The following is an 18,182-nucleotide window of genomic DNA, read 5'->3' on the forward strand; positions in this document are numbered from 1 at the left end:
GGGACCTACACTCACCTTGCCATGTACTATCTTGCAAACATGCAACACAGATGAAGCAATGCAAACATGATTTAATAATACCTATGATTTACAAAACAAAAGGTGAGTTTGGGCAGTCTTAAATTGATTACAAATTGGCAATAAAGTTTTTAAAAACATGCGAAGGTGTTCTAAAAGGAGAAAAATTCCCCTTTTCTTTCCCTCATCCTTCCCCAATCCTGCTTTCCAGAACGCACTGCTGTTAACATTTTGGAGAGGATCCTGGCAGCTACCCCCCCCCCAAGCACTCATACATACAAATATACACAAACTTACAGAAAAACACCCTATCTGTCTAGCGTGGGTTATATTCAAACCATTTTATAAATAACTCTTCTCCCTCTCGTTTCAGTTTTGAAATTTCAAAGCAGAGTCAATGAATGATTTGGCAATGGTTAAGAAATCACAAGTTTCCTCCTTCCCGCATAAACTTCTGCAAACTGCACGCTGGGTTCTGCTGATGGTAAAGCGACCACTTTCAGGAAGGTAGCTGGGTTCTTTGCCCTGTGGGCACCTCCTGCGCAGAGGGCACCACCCCGCAGCGCTGCACCTTCTGGAATGAGAAATTAGAAGGGACGCCGACAGAAAGGCGGTAAGCCACTTATAATCTTTTAGCAAAGCTTTCCAACAAATTGTGCGATTTCTGACCCTGCAACGTGGTTAGGCAGGCCGGTGGTGTAAAACAATGCAAGTGATGAACGGGTGATGATGCATCAAAAGATTAAGTATCAACTCCAAGTGCAGGCAGAGTGGCCTGGTGCACAGTACATTTTGAAAGTCAAATGTAGTGCTCTTATTCATTGGAACCGGAAAACAAGCAAATTTGACGTTGGAATATTACTTTCTGGTCCTGCCAGAAACAATAGTCTCGTATAGAACCAAAGGGTTGGATGTGGAGCAGGTGGGGCAGTGTTTTTCCTTCGCTAGTTGTACTGTAAAGGACAAATTCTCTTCTTTCACCTACTTACTATACCACTAGGAGCTTAATGTTCAATATTATGTGCTACTTTTCTTCAGAGTTTTTAAGGAAACATGTTACTAGTTCTGTAATTATATTCTACAGTGTTTAGACATAGCAGGTGGTCAGTTTTATTGTGGAGAACTATGCCATTGAAAAACAAACCTTACAGTCTTAGAGAGTGATGTGTTTTCTAGAAAATCAATGAGATTTAAGAGCAATTGCAAAGTCTGATTTCAAGAGAATCTCATCCAAAATGTACCTGCTATTGTTTCCATGCTTGTTCGGTGCCATTTAAAGTTCTTGGAGTTATTCTTTACAACCATTTAATGTATTTGGAAGTTTTTGAAGTTAATTTTTTACATCCATCTAATGCCTATTATAGATCTTGAGTGTAAATTAAGTCTGCATTGAAATTTTATGCTTTGCAAAATGACAGCAATGGCCCACAAGGAATAGGGCCGACAGGGCTGTTGACATATATACAACTACAATTGAAGTTATCCAATTTCTACTTGATACTTGTAAAATGCTGTGCTAGCCAATAGAATCGTGTTGTAAGAAAGGGACCGTGGAATAATAATAGAATCACACTGACCATAGAGAACTGCTCTGTCTCCCCCTGTCGGTAGCAGAGGTAGAGGACAAGGACTAGGTGACTCCTGGCCTCAGAACAGGAGGTTCTTGGCCTTGACTCTGCATTAGAATCTCAGGGGGAGCTTTAAAAAGTCCTGCTGCCTGGGCTGAACCCCAAACCAAGGGGGCCAGAATCTCTGGGGATGGGCCCAGGCATTCGTAGCTTTTCAACTTCCCAGTGTCTCAGTGTGAAAAGTTGAGAACCACTGCCTCCGAGCAGCACCTGAGCAGCCCTTTTGGTTCTTTCCTTAAAAAGCAGGGGCCTCATATACCCAAGGGAAACAAGATCCCTGATTCAAAAAGACAGATGCGCCCCTATGTTTATCGCAGCGCTATTTACAACAGCCAAGATATGGGAGCAACCTAATGTCCATCAGTAGATGAATGGATCAAGGAGAGGTGGGACATATACAGAAGGAGATATATTTCAGCCATAAGAAGAAAACAGATCCTACCATTTGCAACAACCTGGATGGAGCTAGAGGGGATTATGCTCAGTGAAATAAGCCAGAAGGAGAAAGACAAGTACCAAATGACTTCACTCATCTGTGGAGTATAAGAAAAAGAAACAACTGAAGGAACAAAACAGCAGCAGACTCACAGACTCCAAGAAGGGACTAGTGGTTACCAAAGGGGAGGGGTTGGGGAGGTGGGTGGGGAGGGAGGGAGAAGGGGATTAAGGGGCACTATAATTAGCACTCACAATATAGGTAGGTCACGGGGAAGGCAGTTCAGCACGGAGAAGACAAGTAATGTCTCTGTAGCATTTTACTAGGCTGATGGACAGTGACTGCAATGGGGTGTGGGACGGGGGCGGGCTTGATAATATGGGTGAATGTTGAAACCACAATGTTGCTCATGTGAAACCTTCATAAAAGTGTATATCAATGATACCTTAATTTTTAAAAAAAGAGCATTGTCCGTTTTTAGGGGAATTGTGCTCTTCCTTCCTTCAAGGTCCAGGAAGAAAGACCTGAAGCTTAGTCACTGGCCCCTTGGTTTGATTTCAGAGAGCCCAGTGAAAATTGCGAGTGTGCCTTGTCTGGAAAGCCGAGGCTGTGGGTCAGGGTGAGGGGCAGGTGATGAAGTTCCTCTGCCTCCTCACTCACTGCCTCTCCTCCTTTTATGTAATCAATCCTGAAAGCTGCACGCGGCTTAATGAGACAGAAGGCAGTGTCACGGAGTCCCCCATGTACAGAGGACCAGGCAGGGTCACCTAGGGGAGGATGGTGTTACGCATGCTTAGTCTTTGAAACTCAGTTGGGTGTTATTTGCAAGGTGCATCTTCGTGTCACCTCCAGAGTCTATTGAGGGAAACACCATTCCAGTGGAATGTCCTCTGAGTTCAGCTGAGTTATTAGAGTTGAGGGATCTGTTATTTTTTAAACTATCATCTCTAATTATGACTCCTCAGGGCTGCAAAGACACAGTAACTTCCAGGGCACACCCCGTGCGCTAGATAAGGGCAAGCTGTGCTTACTTTTCAGAGGGGGTGCAGAGAGCGGCTAGTTGGTACACACATGTAAAATCAGTAGATTTCCAGTTGTCCTATGGAATTGCAGAGAACCTGGCAGTACTCTGTGGTAAACTGCCCCATGCATAAAGGCAAGGTGGGTAATCCACTACTGGCATTTAAATCCTGAAGGTTCCAGATATGGCTGTGGTGTCTGCTGATAATTGAAACCAGATCGTTGCCAACCAGCCGCCTGGTCCCAGTTCTACTGATGTGCTAACTATGCAGGGACCTCTAGGCTCGGTTTCAGCTCTGCCACCTACCGTTTGTTTGACCTTGGATAAATTGGCCTCTGAGCATTTTGTTCCACATGTGTAAAATGGGAGCTTAGGAAGGCGCCCACCTCACTGATTTTTATGCGGATTAAACAAGAAAATCCATGACTTGCCCTTGTCCCTGTGTTTGCTTCGTGGTAAAGCACTCCACCACCTCTCCCTTCCATATTTCCCACAATTCAAATAGCATGATTGTTCATATTTATATGTATATAGAATCAGGAGCCCTCTCTTCATTGATATGTGCATTTAATGTAGTAGTGATTTCTTTTGTCTTCCAAAGCTGTTGGTGAATACACTGAATTTGAAATGGAGAAAATGCTATCTATTATTAACTGTAAATTTCATCTGGAATCACAGATTCTATCTGCACATCCATTTGTTTTCTTTCATAAGGTATCAGTGGTCAACACAGTCAGTTGCAAATGAATCAGAACCCGTTAAAAATTAGAAATATTTCCAGTTTGGCAAAAATTCAGTTCGGGTTGAATCCCACATCATGCCCGAAGAGCTACATAGCTCAGTTGGGGGGATTAATCACATCTTATAATCAATAGGTTCTCTTGACACCTATTAGTAGTGTGACGGGGCATCAGCAGAACCATCCTGAGAAAGGGGTGCAGCTAGGGAGATGGTCTGGGACAAATCACACCTCAGCAAAGGATGCCTTCAAAGAGGGAGAAGGGAGGAAGCATTGTTGAAAAATGGCTATTTACAGCCTAGGGAAGGGGTGTGCAAAGATAAAAAGCTGTTTTTGTAGGAAGGCCTCCTGCACCCTAGAGTGTGTGGAACACTCTGCAGGGCCTATTTTAGCATCACCTGGCGGGGTCCCCCCCTGTACCCAGCACATCTGGATTCTGTCCTGCCTGCAGCCTTCACCCAGAGGGCTGGGTTCTGGGGGTGGCCCCTCGCCTCACTGACCCGCAGGGCATCCTCCGCTAAGGTAGACTTTTCTGAGCTGTTCTGCAAACTGCACTGGTCTTTTAGGTGCTTTGGGCATCCACTGGAGTCCTAGCAGAGAAGGCAGATCTGGGGCAGGACGGACACAGGCTTATCCTGTGCCACACATGCAACTAAAGAACAGGTTTTGCACAGAAAATAGGAAAACAGTTGTGAAATGGCTTCCTGAATAGCTAACAACAGCTGTATTTGGCAGGGAGGGGGAAGTAAAGTAGATTTCTTCTGTGTATGTGTGATTCATATATTTTCTTTAAAGTGGATCCGGGTGGTTTCTGGATGTTCCAGGGCAGCACACAGACCCAGTCATCCGCCTCAGGGGGTTCCGTGCAGTGGGCCCACCGGCAGGTCCAGCTAAAGGGCTTTTCCACGCAGTGGGAATTAGTCTTGGCAGTGGGTGCCACTGGACAGCTCCCACCTCGTCCGCTCTTCCTCTCGCTCTGTTAGTTTCCGGGGGAAACTTGGTGGCCCTAAACAGCAGGAATTTTTCCTCTGACAATTCCAGAGGCCCTAAGTCCGAAATCAAAGTGTTATCAGCAGGACTGGTTCCTTCTTGGGGCTCAGAGGGGGAAGCTGTCCCACGCCTTCCTCCCAGCTCTGGGAGTGGCTGCCCGTCCTGCGTGTTCCCGGGCTTATAGTTGTGTCCCTCTACTCTCCACCTGCGCTGGCTCGCACTTCCCGTATGTGCCTGCGTCCCAGCTTCCCTCTTCCGTAAGGACATCCCTCACAGGATTAGGGCCCACCTGAATCCACTAGGACCTCATTTTTACCTGACTCCATCTTTCTGTATGAGGACCATATTTCCAAATGAGGTCCTGCTCATAGGGACAGAGGTTAGAACTTCAACATATCTTCTTGGGAGAGCACAGTCCGACCCGTGACACCCTCCGTGTTGATCCTCTAGTCCATTACTTCCACTCACTCCTAGTTTTCCACTTCATCAGCAACCAACGGAATACTTATCTTCCAGTAAGCGTCTCCTTATCTCAACTCATCTTCTGGTGGCGGGCCTGATCTGAGCCCCATTCTACCATCACTGACAACCAGGGCCGACTTCTCTTCAGAGAAATCCTCTCTCCTCAGAAGGCATGGGGCCTAGGGCCCATGAGACTTTAAGCAAAGGTTTTATTTTCTTAAATCCGGAAAGTAATGAATATAATCCAGGCTGGATTATATTTCTCTTTATGCCAATGTGGTCACAAAATAGCCCATGTACTATTATTTTCTGGAGGAGGGGCGCACTAAGGCTAAAGTGCCTCAGGCCCGTGAAAGATATAACGTGGCCCTGTTGACGACCACATTCTGTTTCCTGATTTAACAGATATGTCAAGGAAAATTCAGGAATTGCTAACGTGTCCCCAGTGGAGGACGTTTCAGTATCGGTCCACAATCCCTTATCTGAAACCTGTGGGTCACAACTGTGTCAAAGTTCATATTTTAGCAAGATAATATGATACATGTATGATATATTATGAAACACTTCCACTGTGATATGAGGTCCTTTTGGGGTGCAGGGTGAGGACCAGGGTGATGAGAGTGAGGCACTTGCTTTGGGTGCAAGATTTAAGGAAGAGAGGATGCCAAAAAGCTCAGTAATCAAGATAAATAACAATTTAATGTTCTACTTAAGAAAATCAAATGGGCAAACTGCAGCCCAAAGGCTGCTTGCCTGTTTCAGTAAATTAAGTTTTATTGGAACCACAGCCAGGATGAGGATGAGGCCAGTGAGGAAGCATCTGGCAAGTGCAGGGTTGCATTCTGTCTTTATTTAAAATGTTAATATTTTGTCCATCAGGGATTTTAATCTTTGAAATTAGTCCTCATCTGGATGTCTAGGTTTGGGGTGGCCCCCGAAATCTGTGCCTGGAGTCCTGAAGCCAAGGCAGGGTGGGGGCGGGGAGAGGGGTCAGGAGGGGTCTGAGTTCTCATGCAGAGTCCCAGGCACCTCAGTGTGCAGCCCCACCCAGCCTGCGACAGCTGCTGCCTGCACTTCCTGGGTCTTTCTGGGCTTCTGGGACGTGACCTGGCTTCACTCACTGGCCTTAGCCTGCTGCGTGCTGCTCTGCCACCTGCTGCCCACCCACCTGCCTGGACGCCTCCCTGGTCTGCGGGCCTGGGCTCCATTTCCACCCTCTGTGAACTCGTAGGGGTCCAGTCCTTTACTGCCACTTCAAGGGAGCCTTCAACTGTCAGGCTCAGACAACAGAAGGGCCCTCCCATGCTCGTGCGTGCCCTCGCTGGCTTTCTCTTCTTGGATGACTGTCCTTTCTTTCCCCTCTACTCAACTTTCAGAGTTGCCGTTTCTCTGTTTTATTTGCAGAGTGGCCATTTCTCTTCTGCCAGTAGGGGTGGTGCTGCCAGGCACACCTGAATGAGGGCACACTCTCCCTGGCACCTTCTCACCAGGTCTGGGGTCTGGTTCCCTTGACATCCTCTTGAACCACAGTGTTAGGTGGCCAGAGGCATGGGTGTGGCCAAGAGGAAGATGTTGGCTGGGAGGTGCCCCTCCTGCTGGGGTCCCCGTGTTCTCAGAGCCAGCTGGACGGTGACAAGTGGTGAGGCTGCAGGGCCCGTGCAGCCCTGGGCCTGGCGCCTGGGAACTCCGGCCTCGTGGCCCATCCCCCTGGGGTCCTTGGGGAGACAGGGTGGCCTGGGCAGCCCGGGTTTTCTCCCCCACGTCTCTGCCAGCTGCCTGCTCATCGCTCTCTGCTCTTCCCGGCATACGCTCTCTTTCAAGGAAGGTCACAGGGAGCTGTCAGCTCGCCGTCTTACCCAGGTATACGATTCCAGGTATATGACTATAATGTAATTTCTTTAGCCAGACCAGTACTCATAGGCATTTAGACTATTTCCAGGACTTTTGGACCCTCAAGCTCTTCATTCACAAGCCCCCTGAGAAAATTCTCATGATCACCGCCCAACATTTACTTTAAGCGGCTTCCGACTCTCTGCGATCGCTCTCCCCTCAACAGCATGAAGGCCCCCCTCCTGGTCCCTAGCGCCCCCTGGAGGCTTCTCCCCTCAGCGGCTCGCAGTGTAGGAGGCACATCTGAAAGTGGGTGCTGAAGCCTTAACCTGAGCCTGGTGAGGCCCGCAATGGCCCTGTCCTCCCTGCCCTCCCACGTGACCCCTAAAGACAGCCCCCCAACCAACAGTGCTGCTTTTCATGTCAAGGGAAGAGTCTGCACTCTGACACTCTGGCCTCATTCTGCCATCTCTTCCCCATGGGCCTTTCTAAAAACTAACTTTTTATTAATCTATAATTTAAAAATTACAGCAGGAACCTGACAAACACTGCCTCAGCCAGGTGATCAAGGTCCATGGCAACAGTGAAGTCACATTGCCAGTATGTGCCCCTGCTGTGATGTGACTAGAATGGCATGTGACCTCTGTGGTCTTCCTCCCCTAGGACCATCCCCCGAGTCTAATCATGAGAAAACCATCAGACATATCCCAGCTGAGGGACAGTCTACACACCATCCTCGTTTCCCATCTGTATTTTTCCTTATAGTATTTTCCATCCTCTAAATACTACCTTGTCATGTAAATAACAAATCGGCAGATATTTTCATCGATTTTTTTTCATGGCTATATTCCCAGCCTGAAAGCAGTCCCTGAAATAAAGTATATACTTAATGAGTATTTTTGAATAAATGAATATAGAACTTTCTTCTCTTTTTTAATTGCTGCATAGTATTCCAGGTATATGACTATAATGTAATTTCTTTAGCCAGACCAGTACTCATAGGCATTTAGACTATTTCCAGGTTTTTGCTAGTGCTAGCAGTCCTGCACTGAACATCCTTGTACACAGCCATTTGCACACATGAAGGTCTGTCTTTAAGATCTACTTCTTGAATTGAAATTCCTGTGTCTATATGTTTCCAATTTTGAGAGAGCAGTTTTTAATATCTACATCTTATAGGTGGCACTAACTTAGACTCCTACCAGCAAATTATGAGAGCACCTGTTTCTCCACATCCTCACCTATAAAGCAGAATTAGTAAAAAAAAATGGTGTCTCAGTGTAATTTTTTGAGTGAGGTTGAGGATCTTTTCCTCTGTTTAAGAGATGTCTATGGTTCCTTTTTCTGTGAGCTGTCTTTTAATACATTGCTGTCCATTTTTCTACTGGGTTGTCTCTCACTTAAGCATAAAAGCTCTTTACATATCAAATGTAATATTTTCTTCTAATTTATTGTTTCACTTTTGGCATTGTTTGCGATGTTTTTTGTGAGGCAGAATTTTAATTTTTGTATCAGTGAATTGGTCAGCCTTTGCTTTTTGGGTCTGTGCTCTATTATTTTCTCAGTGTTCTGGAGTAAATAGGCAATGAAATCAGATAGTAAAAAAATTAATTACACTGCCTAGAAGGTGATAGGAAGATCATTATTTGCAGATGATTTCATTGCTTACCCAAGAAAATTACATGTAGGAACAACTATGCTAAGTAATCAGGGAATGTAGTACAGTGATTTGGTATAAAATAAAGATATAGAAATCAGTAGTCTTAATTGATACACCAGCAAGGACCTGATAGAAAGTAAGATAGAAGTGACCCACTAACCAAAGAATAACAAGCAGGACTTGCCCTGTCAGATACTAGCATACCCCCAAACTGTAATTACTGAAACATGTGGCACCAGCACATGAATGTTGAACAGATCAATGAAGCAGAACGGAGAGTTTAGAAATAGATGAAAATGCCCAGGAAAGTTAGTAAATGAGAAAGGGAGTATATCAAATTGCTGAGCATATCTAATAAATAATGTTGGAGCAACAAGGCCTCCATTTAGAAGAAAATAATGTGGGTTCTGCACCTTATCTTTTATGCCAAAACACTATCAGTGGTGTAATACATTTTAGTGTAAGAAAATGAAATCATAAAGTTACTAGAAAAAAAATAGAAGATAGTTGTTGATAGAACCAAAGTGTGGAAGATCCTTTATGGCTTACCCTGCTCTGGGTGAGCACATTCACCACCGTGGCTGTACTTGCCATGACTCCCATTCATCCCTCTATGAGAACTCTCCTCTGAGCCAGAGGGGGATGTATGTGTAACTGCCTACTGGACATCTCCACTGGAAGGTAACAAGTCCAACTCAAATTCAACATGTCAAATTTAATGAGTAATATTCACCCCTCCAAAAAAATAACCTGATCTTCTTCCTTAGTGAATGACACTCTTAGTCCATCTAGTTGCACAGAACAGGAACCTGAAAGTCCTCTTGAATTCCTTCCTGTCCCTCACAATCCCCCCCATTATACATCTATTGTTCCCTCTCCATTTTACCTCCTGAGTATCTCTTGAATCCATTTCTCTCTGACTCCATTGCCACCAACTCAGTTCAAGCTACCATCATCTTGCTCTCGAAGTTTGGTGCCTCTTGCCAGTGACCACTGTAGAATCAGTGAGCAGGTGTCACTCTGCTTAAAGCCTTCAAAGGATCAGTAAAGATGAAAATCCCTTCTCATCTTTTTGTGCATCCCTGGCTTTTTTAGTCCCTTACGTTCACCTGTTCATTCAGTTGAGGACTGAAAAACACCATTGAATGCAGTGACATGGTGATACTGGGGACCACAGCAACATCTCTATTCGTCATCTCTTATGTGCCATTCCATCCTCTTGAGCCTACCTCTTACTCTAGATCCTACTGTCACAGGCAGTTCTCTATAGATTTCCACCAGTTTTGGGGACTTGAAACCTGATGTGCTCTGTCTCAGGCCTACACCATGCCCCTCTTGATTCCTGGCCTAGGCTTCTTTGAAGGCACAACACAAAAAACTAAGAGGAATACACTCAGGGTGTTTGCATGTGTTGGAACATTCTTTTGACCTCTATACATACCAACTCAACCTTAGAATCACAGCTCGAGTTTCAATTCCTCAGAATAGTCTTTCCCAGCCCACGAATAGGTCAAACCGTCCTCTTTTTAGGCTCTTTGACTATCACATACTTCTTTGTTTCACAGTTGAAATCTTGTAATGTTATGTTTAACTCATGTCTGTTTAAGTGTGAGATAGTCAGACAGTGAGATGACTAAGAAGCTGTGTGAATATTCAAATAGACTCCCCAGGCCACCCACTGGCTAGGAAAGGACAGGGAAGAGTCAGGAAGTGCCTTCCAAATCTAGCAATGTTCACACTTGGAAATCACACAGGCTTAGGATGGCTTAGGTGCTGAGCAAATACTACATTGCCTGGGCCATCACCCAAAGGGTCCCGTGTCCCTGACCATCATTACCCCTTTGCTGCACTTGTATCTCCCAGTGATGTTGAGCCTGGAGACTTGTGGTGGTCTCTGCAAGAGCTGCATGTTCTCAAGCCATGAACCATCATTTCATATTTTTTTTCTAGTTGTATGAGTTTTCTACTGTTACTTAACAAGTAAACTTCAAATTTAGGGACTTCAAACAGTACCCATTTAATAGCTCCAATTTCTGCAGGTTACAGTCTTGGTGGGCTTGTCTGGGTTCCCTGTTCTAGGTCTCCTACGCTAAAATCAATGTGTTGGTCAAGTTGGACTCTTATCCTGAGTTTCTGAATGAGGATCCATTTCCAAGTTCATTCAGGTTGTCAATAATTTTAGTCCTTTGTGGTTGTAGGACGGGGCCCCGTTTCCTTGCTAGCTGTCAGCAGGAAACCACTCTCAGCCTCTAAAGGCTGCCTGTGGCCCCCTCCATCTTCAAGTCAGTAATAGTGTGTCAAATTCCGCTCCTGCTTCCAGTCTCTTTGCCTCACCCTTCTGCTACTACCCAGAGAAAAGGTGCATATGATTAAATTAGGCCCATCTAGATGATCTCCCTTTTACCACCTAATGTAACATAATTATAGGAGTAATGCCAGGGGGCAGAAGTCATGGGGGCAAAAAATTCTGCCTGCCACACCAAGAGAAACAGTGCTTTCTTTCAGGAACACTTTAACATTAAGCAGCAACACCTCTATTGTGCTGTATTTGAAAATAGATAAAGCTAATTGAAAATGTCTGGGAATTCTGTTCCATTTTAATTTTCATCTCATAAGGGGCTGGCTTTTCCTAGGCTGTTCTACATGGGCAATAATTACTGATCCTCAGGATAATCAACATCCATAAAACATCTTTTACAGTATAGTAAGGCTATGACCATGACTGTTAGGTCATTCACCTTACATTTTAGGAGACTTTAAAAAGAAAGCACTTACAGCACTAAATTATGTTTTCTACCTTTATCTTGCATCTACCTACCACTTCAGCATTTTATTAAAAATATAATAATAATAATAATAAGGGAGAAATGTGGGATTCACATATAAATGAAGTATAAAAATCAAACGAATAATCATAATTGACCTGATTGTTTATAGTTCATGATGCGTGATCAAAACTGAAAGTTTCTGTGATATGACTGCCCTTGTACTGTTCACCATGTAAGAACTTATTCACTATGTAAGAATTTGTTCACCATGTAAGAACTTGTTTGTTATGCTTCAGAAGATTGGAGACTGACGAGAATTAGGCTTGGGGTGGATTAATGATTGTGCATTGAGTCCCCTATACAGAATTTTATTGTTGTTAACAACCATTTGATCAATAAATATGAGAGATGCCCTCTCAAAAAATAAATAAATAAATAAATGAATAAATAAATAAAATAAAAAGAACGCACCTGGTTTAGCTCACAATAAGGACATGAGTTGGGCTGTAGTGAAAAACACAGCTTAATAAAGGTTGGTTTCCATACACAGTGAAATAAGATTTTGAGAGTTCTTTTGACCATAGCCCTTTTAATCAAACGTATCACATTAATCTGTTTATTGCATTGTGTAATTACCAAAAGTAATATATTCAGCCCTCCATTAAGACTCACAGAAAGTGAGGAATTCTAAGTGTTCCAGAGGATGCATAAAAATATAAAACATCATGTTTTCCGTACAGAAGTTTACAATAGTAGCAAAAGAACAGCTATCAATGCCAGTGTTAGTATAAGGGCCATAGGAGTCCAGAAGTAGCCTTTCCGCAAAAAGGGTTTTGAGTGCTGTCTACAGATTTTGCGGCACTGTTTCCGCAGGAAGACTGAGTTCAAATCACAATGTTGGAATCAGATTGACTCAAGTCTGAGCTCTGAAATATATCATCCTTCTGAAAGTCACTTAAGTCTCTGAGTTTGTTTCTTCACTTATAAAACATAGATAATAGTAGAACCTATCTCACTGTGTTGCTGTGAGCATTAACATGGGTGAGAAAATGTTTATGTTTGGCACAATACCTGACAATTTGTCATTGTCAACAGGTGTCTGCTTTCCTGTCATGCCAGGAGATAAGAGGTCTTGATACGTACCACCATAGAGGTATAGAAACATTGTGGGGAGTACCAATAAGACATATGGTCATGCTGATAGCGTAGAGAGGACTCTGGCTTGGAGATAGTGGATGATACCGTACTAGAAGCTGGATCTGAACTCTCCTTGGAACCGGCCAAAGTTTCATCAATAGTTATTCTAACAGGTTGAAGCTAGAGATACAGCACTTGTATGGATCTAGCATAAACCATAGCCATGGTCCACCACCAAACCCATTTCGGTAATGGGGCGTCTTGACTAACGCTTCTGCAAAAGCTTCCCCACTTTCTCGCCATCATATTCTCAGATAGCTTCATCTTCAAATTCGTTTGGGACCATGAAGCCGAACATAGTGAAAAATTAAAATCTTTCTGAACCTAATTTAATGCAATTTATTTAATGACTAAGAGAACTCACACTTCAAAACTCATACAAAGTATGATGAAGTACTTTTAATTTCTTTTTTTTTGATGTCACCTCTTTATTGCCAGTATTCAGCATTTGAATAATGCAATGGAAAAAATTGCAGAAATAGCACAAAAGGGCAGTAAACCAGCCAGAGAATTTCAATAACAAGCAAACATAATTACTCGGACTCCCTCTCTCTATACTTTTGTCTAATTCAATTTCTTAACTTGAAATATTGAGCAACCCTATCTGTGCATTATCACTATCAATTTTTTCCTTATTTTTTATTTTATTTTATAATTAAAAAAATTTTTTGTCTTCATATTTTTTAAAATTAAGGTATCATTGATACACAATCTTATGAAGGTTTCACATGAGCAACATTGTGGTTTCAACATTCACCCGTATTATCAAGCCCCACCCCCACCTCCACTGCAGTCACTGCCCATCGGTGTAGTAAGATGCTATGGAGTCACTAGTTGTCTTCTCCGTGCTGTACTTCCCCGGGACCTGCCTATATTGTGAGTGCTAATTATAATGCCCCTTGATCCCTATCTCCCTCCCTCCCCACCCACCCTCTCCAACCTCTTCCCTTTGGTAACCGCTAGTCCCTTCTTGGAGTCTGTCAGTCTGCTGAAGCACTTTTAATTTCATCATGAAATGTCTGGCAACTACTGCTACTCTAATATTGTGCCTCCTGTTTTGATTTTCCTTAGGAAAACATGAGCCTTCAGTCTTTGCTTCTGATTGGCCTTTTCCTGCTAATATCTGATTCCTGTGAGTTCTTCACTGAAGCAAATTATTCCAGAAGCTATCCTTGTGATGAGAAGAAGCAAAATGTCTCTATTATTGCAGAGTGCAACAGTCGTCGGCTGCAAGAAGTCCCCCAAACGGTGGGCAAATACGTGACAGAACTAGACCTGTCTGATAATTTCATCATACACATAACAAATGAATCATTTCAAGGGCTGCAAAATCTTACTAAAATAAATCTAAACCACAACGCCAATCTACAGCACCTGAACAAATATCCTGATATAAAACAAAATGGCATGAATATTACCGATGGGGCATTCGTCAACCTACAAAGCCTAACGGAGTTACTGCTTGAAGACAACCAGTTATACCAAATACCTGTTAGCTTGCCAAGATCCTTGAAAGAACTTAGTCTAATTCAAAACAAAATTATTTTGTTAACGAAAAAGGACACTTCTGGACTTAGAAATTTGGAAAGCCTCTACTTGGGCTGGAACTGCTATTTTGGCAATAATTGTAACGAAGTTTTTGACATAGAAAATGGAACATTTGAAAGGCTTACAAAGTTGAAAGTGCTATCACTATCTTTTAATTCCCTTATTCATGTGCCACCCAAATTGCCAAAATCCCTAACAGAACTTTATCTTAGCAACACCGTCATCTCAAACATCAGTCAGGAAGACTTCAAGGAGCTGAGAAATTTAAGAGTACTAGATTTAAGCGGGAACTGTCCAAGGTGTTTCAACGCACCATTTCCCTGTCGACCTTGTAAAGAGAAATCAATTCAGATACATCCTCTTGCTTTTCAAACCCTGACCAAACTTCAATACCTAAACCTCTCTAGCACTTCCCTCCAGCGGATTCCTGCAACCTGGTTTGACAATATGCATCATCTGAAGGTGCTGCATCTTGAATTCAACTATTTAGTAGACGAAATAGCCTCTGGAGAATTTTTAACCAAACTGCCCTCCTTAGAGAGACTTGACTTATCCTTTAATTATAAAAAGACAAAATATCCACAATATATTAATATTTCCCAAAACTTCTCTAAACTTAAAAATCTAGAGATACTGCACTTAAGAGGTTATGTGTTCCAGGAACTTCGACAACAAGATTTCCAACCACTCATGAATCTCTCAAATTTAAGGACTATCAACTTGGGCATTAACTTTATTAAGCAAATTGATTTTTCACTTTTCCAGTGGTTCTCCAACCTGACGATAATTTACTTGTCAGAAAACAGAATATCGCCTTTGGTCAATGATGTCAGGCAAAAGGGTATAAATGGCTCCTCTTTCCAAAGTCATATCCGTCAGCCACGCTCAGCAAATCTTGAGTTTGACCCACATTCAAATTTTTATCATAGCACTAGTCCTTTGGTAAAGCCACAATGTGCAGCTTATGGCAGAGTCTTAGATTTAAGCTTGAACAGTATTTTCTTTATTGGGCAAGACCAATTTAAATATTTTAATAACATTTCCTGCTTAAATCTCTCTTCAAATGGCAATGGTCAAGTGTTACATGGATCTGAATTTTCAGCTCTGCCTCACATCAAGTATTTGGATTTAACAAACAATAGACTAGACTTTGATGATGATAGTGCTCTCAGTGAGCTGCCTGAGTTAGAAGTTCTAGATCTCAGCTACAACGCACACTATTTCCGAATAGCAGGGGTAACGCACCGTCTAGGATTTATTCAAAATTTAACAGTGCTGAAAGTTTTAAACTTGAGCCACAACAGCATTTATACTTTAACAGAGCAAGAGCTAAGAAGCATGTCCCTGGAAGAATTAGTTTTCAGTGGAAACCACCTCGACCTTTTGTGGAAAGCTGAAGATAGTAGGTACTGGACAATTTTTAAGAATCTCGGGAATCTGACACGGCTTGATTTATCTTTTAATAACCTTGAGAGCATCCCGGATGAAGCTTTTCTTAACCTGCCCCAGAGTCTCACTGAACTGTATATAAATGATAATGTGTTAAATTTCTTTAACTGGACATTACTCCAGCACTTTCCTCGTCTCCACTTGCTTGACTTAAGTGGAAACAAGCTATCCTCTCTGACTAACAGCCTATCTAAGTTCACATCTTCTCTTCAGACACTGCTACTGAGTGAAAACCAGATTTCCCACCTGCCCTCTGGCTTTCTTTCTGAAGCCAGCAGTCTAATACATCTCGACTTAAGCTCCAACTTGCTAAAGATGATCAATAAATCCATGCTTCAAACTAAGACTGCCACCAATTTAGCCGTTTTGGAACTTGGTGGAAACCCTTTTGACTGTACCTGTGACATTGGAGATTTTCGAAGATGGATGGATGAAAATCTGCAAGTCACAATTCCTAGACTGACAGACGTCACTTGCGCCAGTCCTGGGGATCAAAGTGGGAAGAGTGTTGTGAGTCTAGAGCTAACAACTTGTGTTTCAGATACCATTGCGGCAATATTATGTTTCTTCACATTCTTTATCACCATCACGGTCATGTTGGCTACCCTGGCTCACCACTGGTTTTACTGGGATGTTTGGTTTATCTACCATGTGTGTCTAGCTAAGGTGAAAGGCTACCGGACTCTTTCCACATCCCAAACTTTCTATGATGCTTATGTCTCTTATGACACCAAAGATGCCTCTGTTACGGACTGGGTGATAAATGAGCTGCGCTCCCACCTGGAAGACAGTGAAGGGAAAAACGTGCTCCTCTGTTTAGAGGAGAGGGACTGGGACCCAGGATTAGCCATCATTGATAACCTCATGCAAAGCATAAACCAAAGCAAGAAAACAATATTTGTTTTAACCAAAAAATATGCAAGAAACTGGAGCTTTAAAACAGCATTCTACTTGGCCTTGCAGAGGCTAATGGACGAGAATATGGATGTGATTGTATTTATTCTGCTGGAGCCAGTGCTGCAGAATTCTCAATACTTGAGGCTGCGGCAGAGGATCTGCAAGAGCTCCATCCTCCAGTGGCCTGACAACCCCAAGGCGGAAGGCTTGTTCTGGCAAAGTCTGAAAAATGTGGTCTTAACTGAGAACGATTCACGGTATAACAGTTTGTATGTTGATTCCATTAAGCAGTACTAACTGATGTTCTCATGTTTCACCGACAAAATACAAATGCAAAGCAATTACCCTTCTGTCTTAGTTATCTGTTGCTGTGTAACAAATTACCCCCAAAACATAGTGGCTTAAAATGACATGATGTGTTATGTCCCAGTGTCTGTGGGCCTGGAGTCCAGGCATTGCTCAGCTGGTTGCTCTGCTCAGTGTCTATCAAGGCTGAAGTGTAGGTGTCAGCCAGGGCCTCAGGCATCTCCTGGGGTTAGGATGTGCTTCCAAGCTCACACTCATGAGCTGGTCTCAGGATTCAGTTCCTCCTGCGCTGTTGGCCAAAGGCTGCTCTCAGTTCCCAGCCACATGGACCTTTCCCAAATGGCAGCTTGTTTCATCAAAGCCAGCAAGAGGGAAAGATTGTAACAACATGTCCCAGCATTTGTCCCAGAGCCTGTTTGTTAGAAGGAAATCACAGGTCCCGCCAGCTCCATGGGAGGGATCACCTCAGTCCAGGGGAACAAGTCTGTGACCCACAGGGGCGGTTGTGACCCTCAGTCGGCCTGCATCTTGGTCACACATTGTGAGTACCATGCGGCAGGGCTTATTGTAGCCATCTTAGCAGTTGGCCCACTTCACCTTCCGTTCAATACCTAAGAGCTTTTGTAACTACAGTAGTTCCATTGCATTAGCCTAGTAGTATAATGACGTAAAGCTGCTGGGTAGATTTCTCACATATCCATGGTTATATTATGCTGTGGTTGCATCACTCTATCTTTAAGACTTACTTTTGTAAATATTGTCTATAGTATTTGACTTCTAATGTTTAGATGCCATTTAAAGCCTACGATGGATTTTTTTAAGTGGTTTTTGCTTCTTAACCATTTTTTATAAGTATGCAGCTGAATTAGAAGCACTTAGAGTGTTTGTCGATTCCCTTTGCTGTAAATCTTAAAGCAAATAATTAAAAATGGTTCATTTCTCATGATGAGCATATGATAAATGTACAGCAGGGAAACAGATCTGTAATATAAAATTAATTGCCATCTACACTGGTTTTTTTTTGCGAATACTTTAAAAAAACCTTTGGTTGAAATCCAAGGGGAAGCAGTTTTGATAAAGTTTGTACATTAAGATAATTATTAATAGAGAAATCAATTCTATCTTCCTACTCAGAAGACATAAAGTTAGAAGCCTACCTGTTGGTACCCTTTATGCAATTCTCCCAAATGGAACAACTTCGGCCTCTACTGGCCCCGTGGTTCCTCTCCACCG

General features: G+C 43.0%; 1 protein-coding gene across 2 annotated transcripts; it reads left to right on the forward strand.

Annotated features, from left to right (window-relative positions):
- The first annotated feature begins 471 nt into the window (after window positions 1-471).
- TLR8 (toll like receptor 8) lies at window positions 472-18,176 on the forward strand. 2 transcript variants are annotated; one of them, XM_057495426.1, is made up of 4 exons: window positions 472-631; window positions 12,648-12,705; window positions 13,444-13,625; window positions 13,821-18,176. In XM_057495426.1, the coding sequence occupies exon 4, from the start codon at window positions 13,827-13,829 to the stop codon at window positions 16,938-16,940; it is 3,114 nt and encodes a 1,037-aa protein (XP_057351409.1). In that variant the 5' UTR covers window positions 472-631; window positions 12,648-12,705; window positions 13,444-13,625; window positions 13,821-13,826; the 3' UTR covers window positions 16,941-18,176. The 2 variants fall into 2 exon arrangements, with proteins under 2 accessions (XP_057351409.1, XP_036768866.2); XM_036912971.2 differs by lacking the exons at window positions 12,648-12,705; window positions 13,444-13,625.
- The last annotated feature ends 6 nt before the right edge of the window (window positions 18,177-18,182 follow it).

The sequence above is a fragment of the Manis pentadactyla genome, chromosome X (assembly GCF_030020395.1).
Source record: "Manis pentadactyla isolate mManPen7 chromosome X, mManPen7.hap1, whole genome shotgun sequence".
Lineage (NCBI taxonomy): Eukaryota > Metazoa > Chordata > Mammalia > Pholidota > Manidae > Manis > Manis pentadactyla.